The 18,535-nt window shown below is 56.3% G+C and overlaps 1 protein-coding gene across 1 annotated transcript in view; it reads right to left on the bottom strand.

Annotated features, from left to right (window-relative positions):
- Window positions 1–18,535, bottom strand: part of FOXP4 (forkhead box P4) — a gene marked incomplete at its 3' end in the record, with an annotated part of 49,379 nt that overhangs the window by 16,086 nt on the left and 14,758 nt on the right. The window contains exons 2-3 of the mRNA XM_079713728.1: window positions 14,551–14,806; window positions 3,028–3,123 (exon numbers count right to left, since the gene is read on the bottom strand). Coding sequence (XP_079569854.1) covers window positions 3,028–3,123; window positions 14,551–14,790 — 336 coding nt within the window. The 5' untranslated portion in view covers window positions 14,791–14,806. The remainder of the gene's footprint in view (window positions 1–3,027; window positions 3,124–14,550; window positions 14,807–18,535) is intronic.

Raw genomic sequence — 18,535 nt, 5'->3', positions numbered from 1 at the left:
GCTCCCCTGGTGTCCCCACTGACCCCTCACCAGGCTGGGATGTGTCAGGATGGGCACCGTCGGCTAGTCAGCCCAGCGAGGCCCGTGAGTCACCATCTGGAGGGCGGCCAGGGCAGCTAAATGCTTACAAAAGCCCTGGCAGTGTGAGCCCCAGGCAAAATGCCGACAGCTGCCTCCAGCCCCTCCCTCGGGGACCCTGCTCAGGCCTGGAGCCCTCCAACCACCACGTAAATCATCGTGGGGCAGACACTAGGTGATTTACAAAATCATCTCGTTTTATCTTCACCATCCTACGGGATAGATGCTGCTATTAGCCCCATTTTGCAGATGAGGCAAACTCAGGCCCAGAAAGGTTAAGAAACTTGTCCAGAGTCACACAGCTGACAAAGGGCAGAGCCAGGATTTTAACCCAAACAACTAGCTTCAGAACTCACACTTTCCTGCATACACTGTGATGCTGCCGCGTGCTTAGCACAGTGAACTGCAGTCCCCAGTACAGAGCCCTGGCCTGATGGTTCTCTGGGCTTGGGGAGATGGGGGTTCTTGGGGCCATGTCTGAACTTCTCCAGGAGCCTGGAGCCCCAAACCCTGGATACCTTCCTTGCCTCTCATCCCCACCCTCAGGTTCAACATCTCCAAGGAAGTGGGGCTTCTGACCCCGCGTGGGGTCCAGGGCCTAGAAGTAGCTTTTCTAAGAACTCAAGGCTGGTGGTGGGATAGGGGAGAGCGTATTTTGTTGATCTGGAGCCTGAATCAAGTGGGTAATGCAGATCTATGGCAGCCTCTTTCCCAGTGGTCCCCAACTCAAGGCAGGATTGCCTGCCCACTCACCTCCCAGCCATGTTCACCACCCCTCTCTTAGAGCCAGCTTCAGAAGAGTTTCTAAAACCATATTAGGTCTCCAGCTCCAGCCTGGAGATTGCCTGGCTTGTCCCTGTGCCTGGGCCCCAGGCAGGGAGAGCTCAATCACAGAAGGCAGCACAGGTATCTGGGAGTTTGGGCAGAAGGTTGGCTGGAGCAGGCCCCTTAGCTGGGCCCAGCCTTCGTCTCATCTTCTCAGCCCCCATGCCATTTCTAGAAGTTCTTCTTGGTGTCTCACCACGATCTTTCTTGCTGCAGCTCCAGCCAGGACTGAGGACTACCTTCTGGTCATTTGCAAGGGAGTTTAACCTAAACTAAGCTCTGGCCTAGTCTCCCCACTCACCCAGGGACCCCGATCCCCATACTTAAGAGGTTGAGTTTGGGTCCTTGATTCTGGCACCAAATTGTATCCATCCCAACCCTCAGCCTCTAAATAGGCTTCCTCTATGTCAGGTACCATCCCTGCTCCTCCCAGCCCAGCATACATGGTAAGCACTCTGCAAATGTTGTCAGTTTAGGAAGTACTGAGTAAGCTTTGTTGAGCGACCCCTCTCGTTTTTGGGGGGTGCGGGTGATCTCCGAAGGAAGATTCCACAGCCTCTTTTCCTTTCTTAATTACTTCAGATCCTACCCTTCTTACCCTGCTGCAAAGTCCTTCCTGATGTCTGACCTCAGTCCCTCCAACCACCATCCAGCGCCCTCCCTCTTACTTGGGTCAGGAGACCCTCTCTGGGTTGGGGAACATTCCTACTGTTCCCCAGCCTACCCCTCTCCCTGTTCTTAGAAGGGGGTACTAGGCTGGGCCCAGGGTAGAAAATTCAGAACAGATTCAGAACAGTAGCCCGAGGGCCACTTCAGACCCAGGGAGTATATGGGGGGCTCCTGAATTCAAAGAGACCCAGTCCTGACACTACGGGGGCATGAGAACCTACTACCTCATTCCAGTGTGAGAACTTTTTCTTCCAGTTAGTGGCTATCCGAACTGTCCTCCCCTTCCCCGCCCAGGGCACTACCCCTCTTTGCCCAACTCCTCCTCCTGAGGCCTGTCTCATTAGGTTGGAGACTTTTAAAAGAGGGTCACTGCTCAGGCCCCACAACTGTCCTGTCCGGCACCTTCAACTTCTTGAAAGCACTTGCGGAATGCAAGCTTGTTTCACAGAAAACCCAGATATGCCCTCGGAGCCACAGAGCACTGGAATCTGCCCCAGGAAAAACCCAGTCCCGGGTCCTTCTCCGGCCACCCTGTACCCCCTCCCCGCCCTGGTCCTCTCGTCCCCCCAGTCCCTCAGCACCCCACCCTTCAGGCTTCGGCGCTTTGCCGATCTGATCAGTGCTCACCCTTCCTCCCTTAGATAAACTTCCTTCCAAAGCCCCGCTTAGTCCCCTCCCCAATTTGGAGCCACCACCCCTCCCCCCCACCCCCACCCCCAAAAGGGGTGGGGAGAGCGAGGAAGCCCGGCTGCGGGGGGAGGGGAGCAGGCTGCCGGCGGAGCTGTGACCCACCCCGACTCAGACGGCAATTCTCCCAAGTTCTTTGTGACACAAAAGGTAAACAGAAGGCCTGGCTTACCCCTGCCCCCAACCCCATCTCCCCTCCCCTCCCCCAGCCAGCCAGATGGGCCGGCACGCTGCGGGGAAGGGGGCGGGGGACAAAAAGGGCAGATTGTGCAAAGGAAAACAAGAGAGACAGAGAGACATCAAGAGACAGGAAATGCGGGGAGACAGAGAGAGCTGGTGGGTGAGAGACGAGGAGGTCGGGGGAGGGCGTAGTGGCCTCGGCAAGTGAGAGAGCCTGGGAGGGGAGCAGAGAGGGACGGGCCCAGTGACCCAGACGTGCCAGGGAGAGACCCTGAGCGCAGAGCCAGGGAAGAGGAGGCAGGCAGACAGGTACAGAGGCAGAGGGCTCAGACAGACTCAAACTCCGGGCGACAGACGCGAGGCTTGGTGGAGGAAGGGCTGGGCGGTCAGGTGCGGATGAGAAGGTGGTGTTTCTTCACCTGCCCCTGCAGTGACTGCAATCCCCTCTGGAAAGCCGCCCCCTCTCTGGCACTGGGGATGGGGCCAGAGCAATTCTCCAGCCGGTCCTTCCCCTCCCTCGGTGCCAAGCCCACCCTCCGACCTGGCCCCAGCCCAGCCCAGCCCAGTACAGCAGGGCATCCTCCTCACCTGCACGGCTGAGGCCGACTGCTTGCTGTCATTGTTCCCTGGGGAGCTCAGGCCTGAGGCCTGCTGCAGCAGGAACTGCCGGGCCACTTGGAGAGCCTGCAAGACAGGGACGAATCAGTGCTCCGAGTAGACGTTGGGGGGCAAGGGTCAGTGCAGGATCCTGGATTCAGGGAGCGTTTGGAGAGAATAAAGGGGAGGAGGTCAGGGTCATGTAGAAGGTCTTCGGGATGAGTGAGAGGGTCACAGGGTCCACCTGGGCTAGGGGATAAGGATAAAGGTAGGAGTCCCTGAGAGAAGCTGCCAGGCTTTGGGGATCAGAACCCGTAGGGACTCACTCTGGGACCTGGTGAGGTTTTGTTGGGACTCAATGGGGTCAGCAAATGGGTCAGCGGTCAAAACAAGGACGCAGGAGAAAGTCGTGGTGGACTCAGGCTATTAATAGTAGGTACAATTTGTCGAGCATCTACTGTGTGTCAGGCACTTTACAGGCAAGATGTCATTTAATCCTCTCCTGGGAGGGTGTGAGGTAGGGATTATCAGTCCCATTTTGCAGAGGAGGAAGCTGAAGTTAAGTAATACGCCCAAGGTCACACAGCTAGGAAGCGTCAGAGCCAGGATTTGAGGCCAAGAAGCCTGGCTCCAAGGCCATCTGCCTTACTAGGTGGTCGGTCTGGGGGCTATGGGAGTAGCATTCACTTGGAGTCAAAGCACACAGTTGGGGGGATGAGGGTGGAGTCTCAAGGTCTCAGGGTCTGAGCGCTATGTGGCTTTACGAGTCAGTGCAGGAAGTCTGGGAGCAGGGCCTTGTGGCACTGGGGGAATTGGATCAAGTCCTGAAGGGAGTGTGAACTATCAGTGAGTTACACTGACTGTAGTGATCGGGGCTTGGAAGCCACGGTGGCTCAGACTGGACTCTGAGCCAGTGGGATCATGAGAATGGGAGGTGCATGGAGTCTGCAGGAGGAGCCTCTCCGGCCAGGCAGTGGGCCTAGGAGGTGGGCGGACGAGCAGTGAGAGGTTGAGAAGGAGAGGTCAGGTAGGAGACAGAGGCCAGGAAGTTCTCTGTAAGGTCAGCCAAGCAAGCCCTCCATCCCCCGCCACTCCAGGTCAGTAGAGGGCTCAGAGGCAGGGGATGTGGGGACCTGTCCTGAATCCACATTTCAGGAACACAAAATATACCCAGGTTCCTCAAAGATCTACTTGGGGGCCAGAGCAGTTGTGTCCAGGCCTTTGAAGGGGGGCCAGGCATCAGGTAGACCTGGCTTTGAAGCCCAGTTGTGCCGCCTACTGGTAGTGTGACCTTGGGCAAGTTATCCCCTACCTTTGTGCTCCAGTCTGCTCTGCAAAACTGGGCCACTACCGAACTCTGAAATACGTGCGGGTGGGGGTGGGGTGTTAAAGGACCAATGCTTGGCACTTGGTCGGCATTCGAGGAGCGTATCCTGAATCTCTCACCTCCTCCAGCCTCTCCCCAGCGCACCTATTAAATGCCACAGGCCACCTGCGGCTTCCTCGCACATCTATCCACACACACTTGTCTGTCCTCACGTGGACTTCCACTCTCCTACCCACCACGAGCACCACCAAGGCAGACCTATAAGGTGGGACACGGATGCACTCATAGCCCCCCACCCTGCCACTCAGCAAACACTTAGGGGACGCCCACTGTACACCAAGCATATATACACACCCCCTTCTCAGCCCTTTCATTGAATAGCTGAGCCTCCCTGAGGCTTAAACCTAGTTTACCTTAGGACAGTACCTAAATACACCCTGGTGTATCTATGGGAGCGTGTCCCAGGGCAGACCTGGCATCCAGATTGGCACGCCCCTCACCAGCGCCCCAGATCCTAGGCCTCTTCCACACCCCTCCTCCCCAGGACCTCACACTGGGAGGAGTGGCCCGGGGTTGCTTCTCTTCAAGATTCACATCAGAAAGTAGAAATCTGACCTGAGTCAAGGGCTCTGAGAGGCTGTGGGAGGAGGTGCAGGGTGAAGAAGAGGGTAAGGAGGTGGCCAGCTGGTCATCCGGAAGGGGCCCTGCCTCTATGTGCCTCGTTTTTTAGGGACCCCGCCCCAGGTCTAATGACACGGGCTGGACAGATGCTCTTTGTCCTCCAAAGGTAGAGATGGGGTAGAGGGGTCAGAGATCAGGGGGCAAGGTGGGTGAAGGATGGCTCAGAGGGGCTGGCAGCCCAGGTGACCCAGAGGGGATGCTGGTCAGGGTGGGGGGAGGAAGCCCCCCCCCAATCCCTGGTGGGAAGAGGGGAGCCACAGGGGAGGGTTTTCCAGGGGAAGTTGGAGGGAGTCCCGAGCAGTCTCCTGGTGGGGGTAGTGGCCTGGGGGGCTGGATTCTCTCCCCACTGACTCACTTACTTGGTGGTCCCCTGGAGCATGAAATTACAAGATTTACAGGAAAAAAAAATGACAGGGCCTTGCAACCTCATTCCTGTGAGACCTCCCTGCGACAGGCCCCGCCCCTCCTATCACTCTGAGCCTTTCCTCCCCCGTTAGGCCAGGTGACAGGGGACCAGGTGAGACTCTAGGCCTGGCCAGGTTGTCACCTCCTCTGACCTCCCACCCTTCCCCCCACACTCCTTCCTTCCGTTTCCTACGTGCCAGGGATGGTGCTGGGTGCTGGGCATACAGAGAAACAGAACTTGGCCCTGCCCCAGGGCTCAGGGCCTGTGCTGTGATGAGACGCCCGTCACAGACTGAGGTGGAGATGGACACCAGCACCGGGGCCCAGACGAGGTGGCAGCACTGACTGGAGGCTGGAAGGGCAGGTTCACCAAGTGGACAAGGAGGGTGAAGGGTTCAGGGCGTTCCAGGCGCAGCGACCCTCACACCACAGACGACTGAAATAGCTGGTGAGTCTGGGGACCTGGAAACCACTTGCAGGGACAGAAAATCGAGCTGTGCTGGAGGTGAGTAGCCAGAGAGGCTGGAGGAGCCCACGGGGCCTGCTCCTCTAGGCACTTCATTCATTCATCCTTCACTCATTCCTTCATTCACTTTCATGGCCACCCACCTCATACTGGCTTGGAGAAGATGGGGAGGTGACAGTGGGCAGCACACGCTCATTTCATGGACTTTACTTACAGCCCAGCCTTGACCCAATTAGGGACTTGGTACCACCTAAAGATCACCCTATAGGTGCCCAGTGGTGAGGGTGATGGGCAGACCCTGGGTTTGGGGCCCAATCTCCTCTCCCCAGATGGCCTGGACATGTCACTGACTGCTCAGTGCCCTGTAATGCTGCTCCATCCCCCACCCCCATCTGGACCCCTAACCAGGGATGGTGCTCTGGGAGGAGGGGCGGGGGAGGCCCTCTGGCCTAGGATGTCCTCCTCCAGGGTGGTCACCCAAGGGATCAGGTAGGTCTAAGACTTTCTAAAGCCCCATCCGAGTCACAGTCGCCACTCTGGCGGCACCAGGCATGTGTCTGCACTGCCTGCTGTGGCTGGGGACTGATACACGGGGTCCAGTTTCTCTTCCTTGTGGGCCAGATACAGCTTTGAGTAGGAAGAGGCATTGAGAATCCCACCGGGGAGAAGGCATGGGGGGGCTCAGGGTAGAATGGGAAATTGGGAGCCATCTGGCCTTTTAAACCTTATTTTCCTGCTCCCTCCACCCTTCAGACTGAAAACCAAATGCCCAGCTCTGTGGTTTGGGGAATGAAGTCTAGTTTTCCTCCAAAGGAAGCAGTACTGGTCCATTCAGGGCCCGGACCCTGGTCAAAGGGATCTGGATCCAAATCCTGGCTCCACCAAACACTGAGTGACCTTGGGTAAGTCACATCACTGCTCTGAGCCTCAGTTTCTTCCTGTGTAAAATGGGAATAACCCTGTAGTCGGCTCACAGGTTTGCTGTGAAGAATACATGTGACAGTGTACATGGAGTACTCAGCACAGTGCTGGCAGTGGGTCCTGGATGGACATTAACTCTTGTGATTGTGATTATTGATCTTTCACCTTCCCAGGCAGCTCCTGATCATTTGTCCAATGCCACCCAGAAGGACTTGTTAACCAAGCCCTCTTCCGTCTACACCCACCCCCATTCCCCCTCAAGCCTAAGAACTCAGTCTCGCTAATGAAGCCGAACTCTCCTCCCCCAACCGCCCATTCAGAAGTCATTAGCAGGAGCTTCACAATTAGGAACAAATGGCTTATAACGGATGGCATCCAGGGAGGGCGGCAGGGTTGGAGGGGAATGAAGCTAGTGCTTTGAGGGCAACAGGGAGCTGCTATGAAAAGAAAAACAAGTCTTGGGGCAGATGCATCTCTCATCTTCGGGATGAGACTACACCCTCATTTCTGTCTTGGAGAATTTGGGGGAGGACCAGCATCCTCTCTATGGAGGCCAGGTGCAGGGGTGTTTACTGGTTCTTTCTCCAGGCTGGAGGATCCCAGGTCTGTGTCGGGGTCCCAGCCTTACTCTGTGCGTTTGGGAGGGCGGGGACGTGGTGCTCAGGGAGACAAGCACGAAGGGCTGAACTCTGAGAACAGAGAAGCAGAGTCACGCAGGTCACAGACCTGGTGAGCTGGAGTGTTAGAGGGTATCTAGTCTAGTGTTTTCCCAATTGCTGGTCATGAGCTAATGGTGGGTCATATAATATCAACTTAGAAGGTCAAAAAAATAGGAAAAAATACACACACACACACGAAAACATCAGAGTTACTAGGTAAGTGTAAGCATTGTTTCGTGAAACTCTTGTGCGCTGCCACTCCAAATAAAAGGCATTTCTTACGGCAGATCTCCAGCAAAAAGGTGTGTGAAACACTTATCTAGTTCACTTTATCGATATGGAAACGGAGATCCGAAGAGGGGCAGCGAAGCGCCCAAAGTCACACAGCGGCAGAAGCAGAACCTGAGTCCCCCGGGGCCTGACACGGGGCTCTGCACAGGGACGAGGAGCCAGGAGCTGGGCAGACAGGATGGAGGAACCCCCGCCCCAGCAAACTCTGGTCTAATCCCGATGGTGGTAAAGAGCAGCCAAAATAAACAAAACCCAAGCTTCTTTTGTCTGCATCTAGCTAATTTTGGCAAAATTGGGATCTCAATTGTCATGATAATTTCAACTGGGAGCTGTGGCTAGATTTAGGGGAAGGGGCCCTAGAAGGGTGTTTGGTGGGCCGGCCCACCCCAAACCTGAAAAGCCCTCCCAGGAAGGCCCATCACCTGCCCCCCACCCCCCCGGAATATGGCTTTTGATTCATTTATCTATAATTCATTTTTGTGAAGCCCCACAGGGCACTCACACTGTCCTAGACACTGGGGACATGGCGTATTTGTTTTAATGGAGCTCATGTTCTAATGGGATGAGACAGACCCTACAACAAAGCGAAGCGAGCTGTGAGAGACGGTGGCCAGCGTTACGCAAAGGACGGCTGGCTGGTTACTTAGATTGTGTGGCCAGGGAAGGCCTCTCCGAGGACGCATTTAGGATTAGGGGGCTACTTTTTCAAGGGAGGGTATTCACGGCTGGAAGGAGCTGGTGCAAGAGCCCGGAGGTGGGCATATAAGGTTGGAGCATTATGAACCAGAAAGGCTAGTGTGGCCAAGCTGAGTGGCCTGAGAAGAAGTCCCAGGGGTGAGCAGCAGCCACATCACTGGGACGATGGCTTTTTATTGCCTTCTACACTCAAGGAAAAACTGCTGGCGGATTTTAAGCAGGAATTGATACAATCTCTGAGAGGAGATACCTAACCCACTGCTAGTAAACAGTAGGTACCTAATAAGTATTTGTTGACTTGAATTAAACAGGAAATGTCTCTCCATCTACCCCTTGAAATACAAGTCCTCTGGGACCAGAGTGTGGAGGGAAGGGGTGCAGGGAGAAGGGTCAGGGGTCAGGGGCCCCCACCACTAAGGGTGCTGACCTGAGGAGATCCAGGTTCTCCACCAGCCAGGCTTTATCCTCCAGCAAAGAGACATAAAAATGAAATTACACAGAGAAGGGGGGCAAGGAGGATGGGGGAGAGGAGACCATAAAACCCCGAAGTGATTCTACACCTTTTTCCCTTGGAAAAAAAAAAAAAAGCTTTTTGGAAAAGGCTGTAAATTTTTTTTACACCAACCTCGTAAAAATGACATCGGCGCATTCTCAAATTAGAACCATTAAAATGAAAACCAGCAACGCGCAGATACAGACAGGCCCACGTGGGTGGGAGACGCACAGACCGGTTTTAGGACCCCTTCACCGCCAAGCGAGCGTCTTGAGAATGCCTCCTCTCCACAGAACAGAATTAACAAATGAACCCAACGGTGCCCAAAAGGGCAAGGCCCTCCCCGGAGGCTCCTTCCTTCCCTCCCTTCGTGCCCCCAGCGGGGAGCAGCCCCAGGCCCATCCAGCCCCTCTGGGCCAAAACCGGCTCCACCAGAAAGGTCCAGCAGTGGCATCTGGGAAGGAGCTGAAACAGTGCGGGGCAGTCGCGGGATGGTGGCGCTTCCCCTCAGAGAGACTCCTCCCAGATGCGTCCCAGTAACTGGAGTTCTCCAGAAGGGTGTCTACTCCCAGGCCTGGGTTCAGCGCCACCCTCACGCTAGCCATTCCGCAGGGGCTGTAAGTGTGGGGTTTAGAGTGGGGACTGTGGGGGGCATGCAGTTCCCTCCCCACTGACTCCCACAGGGGCTCCTCAGAATGAAGGGGCTCCAGTAGGAGAAAACCTAGCTCACCCGCTGGGCAGTGGCCCTGGGATGCGGCCTGTCCCGCTTCAATCCTTCACCCTCAGAAGCGGAAACACTCACCCCCTTTCCCCAATTCTCCCCAGTCCCCGAACTCCTATCAGGAAGGACAAGAACTCTGGTAATAAAAAGGGGGTGAGAGGGGAAAAAAGAGGGGGTGTCAGAACTCCACAGCAGAAGGGAAACCTGGGAGCACAGTGGACTTGCTCTTCCCTAGTCCCAAGGAAGCAGGGGCCTGAGCATCCCTTTCCCAGGCCCCAGGCCCTCTCCTTGACCTTTCTCTCCCCTCTTAGGGAAACTTCCTTTTTTGCTGGACTAGGGGGCAGACACACAAAACAGGGTGGCCTTTGGTTTAATAACCCAGGAAGGGTAAGAGAAGGGAGGTTAGGTCCTCTCCCCTGAGGCATCCTCTCAGGACCCTGCCTGTCACCTTACTACCTGGGCCCACCTCTCACCTGCTCTCTGTTCCCAAGCAGGAGGGAGCGGTCGGTCGTGTCTAACACTACCCCACAGCTGTCCCAGGTCAGGGACCTCACCCACGGGAACTTTCTAAGTCTCGCCTCTGAGGAGTTCGCCTCTGAGGAGTTCGGGTCCCAGCTCTCCCTCCAGGCCCCCAGCACTTCCTTGGAAGGGGCTGATTCTACGGAAAGAAAAGGGGAGTTTGGAGGGTGTAGGACTAGAGATGAAGGAGCAGAATCTGGGGCAGGAGGGTGGGAGTCCCAAAGACTGAAGAAACGGGCCCCAGACCTGAAGACAAAACGCAACTGTTGACAGCGTGTGTGAGGTGTCTGGGCTAATTCACCTCTGAAGCCTCCCCTTTCCACCCCCTCCCCCTAGAGGAGAGCCAGATGGGGGAGGAGAACAAAAATCTCTTCCATTCTTCTTTCCCCAGCTCCCTGACACTCCCCTCACTCCATCTCTACGGAGGGGGGTGAGTTAGAAGCCCATGGATGTGCAGAGCCCCCAAACCATTTTGAATCTCCTCACAGGATGTGAACAGGGTGGGATTTGGCCCCAGTTGCCAAGGCAACTGCAGTGGGAGTTCCCAGACGCTAGGCAACCCTCCTGTGACCCCCGCTGACCTGTCACCCCCGCAACCAGAGGACAATAGCAGTGCAGGCTCCAGAGGCCCAGGACGCCTTTCAGCTCAGCCGCAGAGCCAGCAGCCCTGCCCGCCCCCACTGTCTGGCCCAGTCCTCCTGGCCCCAAGTCCAGCGAGCATCCAGCCTGGCCCCCAAAACCTCCCCAGGCGCTCCACCTCACCTCCCCAGAGCTGGCACACACTTCTCCCAGCCCTGGCTGCCCCCCATCAGGGATATTTGTGGAGTCTATGCGGAAAGCCCTACACACTGGGAACATTTTCATACAGGTGAAATTAGATTAGGAGAAAATGCAGGGGCGACCTTCAAAGAAAAAAGCCATCCTAGAGGGGAAATATGTGGCCGGGGGCCACTGAGGAAGGAGACTTTGTCTTGGTGAAGGAAGGGAGGGGGTTGATAGGCAGCTGGCACGCCTGTTCGGTCCAAGGCATTCTTTAACAGCAGCTGGGGATCACCAACTCCAGCGGGCCAGCAGGGTGCCAGGTGCAAAATAAGGTTCGTGTTTGCTGAGTGAATGCACGCTCCAGGGCCCACAGCGCTCTCCTCTCCACGCTTCCTTCTCAGGGGTGAGTCTCCAGGAGACTGGAGACCAGATGAAAGCCCCAAGGACAGAGTGGAGGCGGTGTGGCTCTGTCACTCACCAAAGAGAGGACTGGGAGGAGGGAGCGGGAAGCTGGGGCCTTGACTGCTGAAATGGGGCAGCCAGAGGGGGACCCTCTCTCCAGTCAGACAGAGGCTGGCAGCTGAGCCCTGTCTCCCCTACCCCGCCTCTGTTTAAACAAGCTCCCGGCCTGCTGTTGCATGGAAACAGGCGCCTGCTCTTGTTCCAAAGTGACGTGGCTGCCCTCTTCAGCACTGTTTGTTTCAGCCTAAAGTCCTGTCACCAGCCTGACTTCTGACTCGCCCTGTTTATCTCTCTCTCTCCTTTGTCAACTCATTACTCCCAAAGGCCAAGACTGCATTTCCAGGGCTTGTTTATCCAGAGCAGAGGGGCAGGGACCAACAGACCGACCGACAGATGGACAAAGAGGAGCCACGGAGGCACTAGGAGGAGGGACCAGGGCACTGCCCGAAGACCCACTCACGCCCTCTGCCTCTGGAGTGGCCACTTAGAGCTGGCGCCCATTGCTGCTTTTGTTGATTTGTTTTAAGAGCGCTTTTAGATTGGGAGTGGAGTACTCTCATTCACTCACCAGCAGTGGTTAATTTAGCACCTACTAGGCGCCAGGCCTTGCTGCCTCCATTGCCCTCAGGGGACTGTGAGTGTGGTGGGAGCTGAGCCCTGCACTAGGAATCGGGAGACCTGAGATCCAGCCTTTCCCGTGTCACCTGGACAAGTCAGTGCTACCTCTGGCTGCCCCCTCGTTGTGACATGGGAATAATAACACCCATCTCCCCAGGATGGTGAAGCAATTAAAGACCCAAAGCACCAAACAGAGGCAAGGTGTTTGTTTGTCCTCGAAGGACTTCCTGGTGGGGGTCGAGGAGGAGGGGGCACTCGCTGGGCCACGGCCCTCTTTCCTACATTCGCTCTACCCCACAAACAGTCAGAGACGCTTGTTGGGGGGGACCAGAAGGTGTTACCCTCAAGCTCCCCCCAAAGCCTCGCTCATATATTGGAAGCAGAAGGACAGCCCATAGACTGTTTCCTTTTAATTGAAGATTTTGTAATTTTAATTTTGCAGGGTTCTTTTCATAGTTTGGAGCCAAGAAAACCTTTTTTAAGTCTCAAATATTTTCCTTGGCCCCAGGCACTACGCCCATAGTGAGCCCAAATGGATAAAACAGCCCTCCCTCCGCCCGCCTCCAAATCTCCACCCCAGTTTATTTGTGAAACAGATATAGGATTTTCCAGGACTTTGGGATATTCACCAAAACAAACAGGGATAACTGGAATGTGGAATATAGATGGTAAAACATGGCCTGAGCGCAACGCAGAACAGAGAAACCTGATCGGTACAGACAGTTCTGTCCCTCCGCACCCCACACCTCTCCCCACTTATCCTGATATCTGTGTTCAGTCTTCTCTTTAAATAATTTTTTTAAAGACACTTTCCAGTTTCAGTATTCCTCCCAGCCCTCCCCCGACATTCAAACTTTTTCATAGCTCTGTCTGCACAGAGGTGCAGGAGGGGAAGAGTTTTCACCCATACAAAATGGGTGGCCTTGGAGACTTCTGGTGGGGTGTGTTCTATTATTATTTGGATGAAGGGCAGGGTTCTGCCCTTTGACCTTCTGTCCCCCGTAGGTGGTACAGATTCTGTGGGTCTCTTCCCCAGACAACCTGTTTAGGAGGGCTTGGGAGATACCAGCAAACTCCCAAGGACCATCTCCCTGGAGAAAGGAGACAGGCCCTTACTGCTCAAGTTTCCACTGTTTGCAAGAGGAAGGAGTTTTTTAAAGTCCTCAATTCTGTTCACATCCGTACTGACCGGGGATTTTACACCCAAACTGCATCTGATCCTAACAACCCCTGTACTTTAGGTGCCAAGAGGTAAGGGAAGCCCAGGACTGGCCAAGGTTGACTGCTGGGAAGGGGCAGGCTGGGACTTAACCTGGGTTTGTTCAGTTCCTGCATCAGTGCTGGCTGACCAGCTCAGTGCAGAGCGCGGGGCCGAGCTTCTGACGGTACTGCTTCCAGTGCGACCTCTAGCTTCAAGAAGTGTGGTGGTAAAGGGCCCCTTAGGGGCTATGGAATCGGGGGAGGAGCCCCAGGGCAAACCCGGGAGAGAGCATAAGGGCGATGTGGGTACACACATCTGTGTGCACGAGGCAGGGGTGGGGTACGGGCAGGGAGGAACATGCAGTACCCGAATTTTCCACATTCCCAGCAGAGCCCCCAAGGGGCAATGCCACCAGCAGTGATTCGAGGAGCAAAGTCAAATAAGAGAAGGAGCATCCCAAGGCCAGGGCTGGCTGGGCCGGTTCTCCTGAACTTGTCAGGCACGATTCTCCCTTTTTCCCGGGTGGGGCCGGGACCTGGGGCCCCTGCTCTGTCATAACCCAGCTAGGCTTCCCCACCCCCTAAGGCCTCTCGATCCTCAGAGAGGCTGGTCTTGGACTCCTGAACTCTGCAGTTTAGGGTGGGAATGATGAAGGGGAAGAGGGCGAGGGACACAGACAGGGCTTCCAGTCTGAGCGCTGAAAATGGAGGCCTGCCTCTGCCTACTGCTCTTGACCTTTTCCCAGCTGCCTTGACCCTTGGTGCCTGGAAGTTTAATCTCACAGCTAGCTTGCATCAGGGGCCCAGGCGGAGGTGGAGGTGGGGAACATTTTATAATACAAATAAAATGAAGATACCACTGTGCACAGCCCCCCTCCCTCAAAGAGCACACACCTAGAGCAGGGTCTCCCTACCCCAACCCTGTTTGTTAACTTAGCGGGAGTGCGGGAGGAGAGCCCAGGCGCCCACCCACCCAAGACGCACACCCTCAAGCCTGCTGCCCAGGCGTCTGTCTGCCCTTGTGGGCGTTTCTGAGGCTGCCCTAAGGTCCATGATCTCAGGGCGCCCAGCCCCACTTCTCTTTCTGGGAGGGCGGCTCTCCCCCTGCCTTAGTGACCACTCGAATGGGAGCGCACAGAGGGGGTCCCTGCAGGCTGGACCTTCTCAAGAATGTTAAAGTGAGGCTGCGTGGCAGGGAGCTGTGGCCCCCAGGTGGCCAGGGTGTAGTGGGAAGAGAGGCCTGACGCCCCTCTCCCCTCTCCTGGGTTGCTGGGGAGAGGCGCCAGCTCCTACCTGTTGCTGCTGGAAGTGGAGCAGCTCCGCAGGGCTCATCTCGCCGTTGCTGTCTGCGCCCGCGGCCGCATCCCTGCCTGCGCTGCCTCCGGCGGGGCCCGCAGTCCCGGCCCCGCCGCCACCGCCGCCACCGCCGCCGCCGCCGCCGCCGCCGCCATCGGCCTGCCCGGAGAGGCTGCCCACGCCGTTCTGACCAGACGGAGCCGACCTGATTGTCTCCGAGGCGGATTCCACCATCATGTCGCTCTAGCGGGACCTGGAGGGGGAGGAGAGACACGGGGGAGGGGCTGAGGCTGGACAGGCAGGGCGGGTTCCACCCGGGGAAGCAGGCGGTGCCCCTCAACACCCCATCCCTAAACAACACAACCCCCACCAAGTCCTGGGGCGGCTTCTCCCTCTCAGTTTCCTGGAGGCTGATCCCGGGACCCCTGTTGCGGTGCAGGCCCTCCCTCCTAAGGTCACCCTCCGCCCCAGGCAAGGGAAGCTCCAGACTGAAGCGGAGGCCGCCCCGTTGCCCCCCCATTTCCTCGAGGAGGCGCTCCCCCCACAACCCCCCCCACACCCAAACCGGTTCAGGCCTCTCCCTCCAGGCTAGTGTGTAGGGAAGAGCGAGGAGGGGGCGGGGGTCCTGCAAGGACTTGAAAGCAGGTGAGCTAGTCCCCGAACCACCATATTGCCCGCCCCCGCCCACACGCACCTGTAATGGCCTTTGTGTTTGTTCCCCCCCTAGATGGGGAGTTCCCCAAGAGAAGGGCCTCCTTCCCGCACCCCCCACCCACACACACACACACAGCAAAAGCCGCTGCCATTTTCCCAGCAACTATTGGGTGCCAGACCCTCCGCTGGGCCTGGAGCTGTGCAGGGAAGGCAGCTGGTGGTCCGACTTCTCTGACCTTCCATTCTAAGGCCCTCAGACCAGCACCTGGCCCAAAGCAGACACTCAATATTTACTGTCTCTACAGGCAGCAGGATCCCTTCTCACAAGAATTGTGGGAGAATAGTTTTTTGGGGGTTTTTTAATTTTTATGTATTTATTTTTGGCTGCGTTGGGTCTTCGTTGCTGCACAAGGGCTTTCTCTAGTTACGGAGAGCGGGGGCTACTCTTCGTTGCGGTGCGCCGGCTTCTCATTGCAGTGGCTTCTCTTGCTGCGGAGCACAGGCTCTAGGCGCGCGGGCTTCAGTAGTTGTGGCTCGTGGGCTCTAGAGCGCAGGCTCAGCAGTTGTGGTGCACGGGCTTAGTTGCTCCACGGCATGTGGGATCTTCCTGGACCAGGGCTCAAACCTGTGTCCCCTGCATTGGCAGGTGGATTCTTAACCACTGCACCACCAGGGAAGTCCCGGGAGATATAATCTTGATTTTACAGGTAGGAAACTGAGGGTCCAGAGAGTCAGAGGATTTACCCAAGGCAAAGTCAAGGCCTGAATCCTGTATCTTCCCCCATCTCCCCCAATTGCCTCTCAAGGAGTGGCTGAAACATGCTCAGAAAGAGAGAGGGTATGACTGGGATAGTTATGGTTATAGCGAGGAGGAGGCCTGGGTTTCCTTCTACAACTCACGGAGGCTGTACTATCTCAGGGACTTGTACACAGACTATGAAGCAGATGGGGGACTTCAGCATGCAGAGCTGTTCTCAAAGTCTGGGGTCTCCAGCTATCCCTAGATTCACAGCCCCTTGAGAGGAACAAAAATTTCAGCCAAACAGGACACAGTTGGTATTCCCCACTGATCTCTGACATGAGTCTTAAAACTCCCTAAACCTCAGTTTCTTTGTTTGTATAAGTAATTACTCCAAGCCTCTCAGATCCTGTGAGGAGTAAATAAAATAGCACGTACAAACCACCCGGCAGAGTAAGCGCCAATAATGATGAGTCCCTTCTTCACCTGTCCTATTTGTAAGGCTGAACACCCTGGGCTCAGAGAGGTCAAAGACTTGGCCCAGATCACACAGCGATCGGGCTGGAAGCCAGCCAGCGTTCTTTCCTCCCTTCTTGATTACCTTTTGGCCTTGGCAGACCCCACAACCACACGGTGTCCCTGACCCAATAAATAGGTGCAGGAGGGCCTTAACAGAGAAACTGCTGGAAGGATTATTTCCCGAGTTCCTTCTCTGAGGTGGCAGCCCCCCAATTCTCTTTCACTCTGGAAGAACTCTTTTCTCCTCACTCTATTGGGCCACTTGCTGTTTCTGTCCCTGCTGTCAGCAGAGTGGACAAGACAGTGAGGGTATCTAGGTGTGTGAAAGGCCCGTGGGGAGGCCACTAGTTCACGTGTGTGCCGTATCACCCTGTTCTTGTGACTCCAGGTGTCTGTCCCAGTGGACCTGTGTGGCCTCCTGGGTGACTGTGCTGCTGGAGTGTCCCACGTTTGTGCGTTTCTCTGTGTGTTCCCAAGGGCTTGTTGCTCCCCCACCCCCTAGCTGCTGCTCCCAGTCCTGGGTTCTGCGAGGAGCTGGGCAAGGGCAAGGGCAAGGTTGGGGGCAACGGTTCAGAAGTGATTGAGCACTTGGTCTCCGGCCTTAATGGCCGTGTCAGCCCCAGGGCCAGTAGCTACCAAATGATGGATGGGGTGGGCACCGTCCTCCACCCACCAGAGCGCAGGGCTCCAGCCCCTCCCCACAACCGCCCACCTGGATCCCTCCCAGCAGCCTACAGAGCACGTTCCCTCACTCAGGCCTGGGCCCCAGCTACACGAGGGGGATGGGGAGACAGCAGGGGCCGCTCTGCTCCCCCTCTGCCTGACCCTGGCCCCGCTGGGGGTGGAGAGCAGCTGCCTGCCCCATTCCAAGTCTAGCTTCCCTGAGATCTGAAAACTCCTGGGCCCCAGGGGACAAAGACCAGAGCCTCAGGGGTGTGTGTGCACAGGAGAAAGGAGAGAGAATCCAGCAGTTTCTTCTTGGGGTAAAGGGAGAGTGCCCCCCTTCCAACATTCACACACACCATAAAGTTGCTCAGACAGCAAGTTTGGAAAAGGGAGAAAAAAGGAAGGAGGACGCAAACAGAGGTGCCCTTTTCTTTTCTTTTTATTGGGGGGGGGGAACAGAGCGACACCCAGTGAACAACATAATTGCTTCAATGTGGCGTGTAATAACAGCTATTCAAGGGCCGATCATTCATATTAAACAGGGTGAAGCCAGCCTCTCATTTGCATGCTTGAGATTATATGCATTTGAAAAGTCATTTCCGCAGGGTGTACCAATGGCATTAATTCCCACGTGGCGCGCTGCTCTGCCCCCTCCCGGGGCCTTCACCTCTTTCCAGGCTCGCGCCTGCCTGTCCACCAATACCAATCCAAACCTGCAGGTGGGTGCTCCCAGGACTCTCCTCACCTCTGCCCTGAGACACCTGTCCTCCTGAGGAGGAGCACAGCAGCAGCCTCAAGCCTCCTGCCTGTCTCTCTGCAGGTGTTGCAACAGCACTGGGTTGCTCCCTGCACTGTGGGTGAGCAGGCTCTGGGTGCCTGGCGCCCAGCCAGGTAGGGATGGGGTGGGGTGGAGTGGGGTACTGGAGGCAGGCCTTGATATCCGTGCCCTGCACCCACAACAAGGGTGTGGGCTGGAGGGGAAAGGCAGAGTCCATGGGAGCCTGGACTTTGGCTAGAGAAGGCAGGGGACTGGGTGTCAGGGGGCCTGAGCTCAGTCACAACCAGCTGTGACTTCTTTGCCCCCCTCCTTCTCTGGGCCTCCATTTCCCCATCTCTACATGGAGAGGTGGTCTTGAAGGTCTATTCTGACTTGGGAGCTCCAGGAGGAAAACTCCCTTGTCAGTATCTACACAAGAAGCCACCGTGTTCTAGCGGCTGGTGAGAGCCACCGAGGTTCCACTTGAATCACAGCTGTCCCTTTCCCAAAGGGAAATGTAGGCCTCAAATTTCCCAATGGGGACCGGGGCTGCCTGCTCTGGTACTGAGGGGGACCCTCCAAGAGCCCCCTCCTCCATTCACTCCCACCCTTCCGCCTCTCTCCACACACTCCTATCCTGCCAATCC

The sequence above is a fragment of the Hyperoodon ampullatus genome, assembly GCF_949752795.1.
Source record: "Hyperoodon ampullatus genome assembly, chromosome: 10".
In the NCBI taxonomy this organism is placed as follows: domain Eukaryota; kingdom Metazoa; phylum Chordata; class Mammalia; order Artiodactyla; family Ziphiidae; genus Hyperoodon; species Hyperoodon ampullatus.
This window is presented reverse-complemented; position numbering and strand designations above follow the sequence as displayed.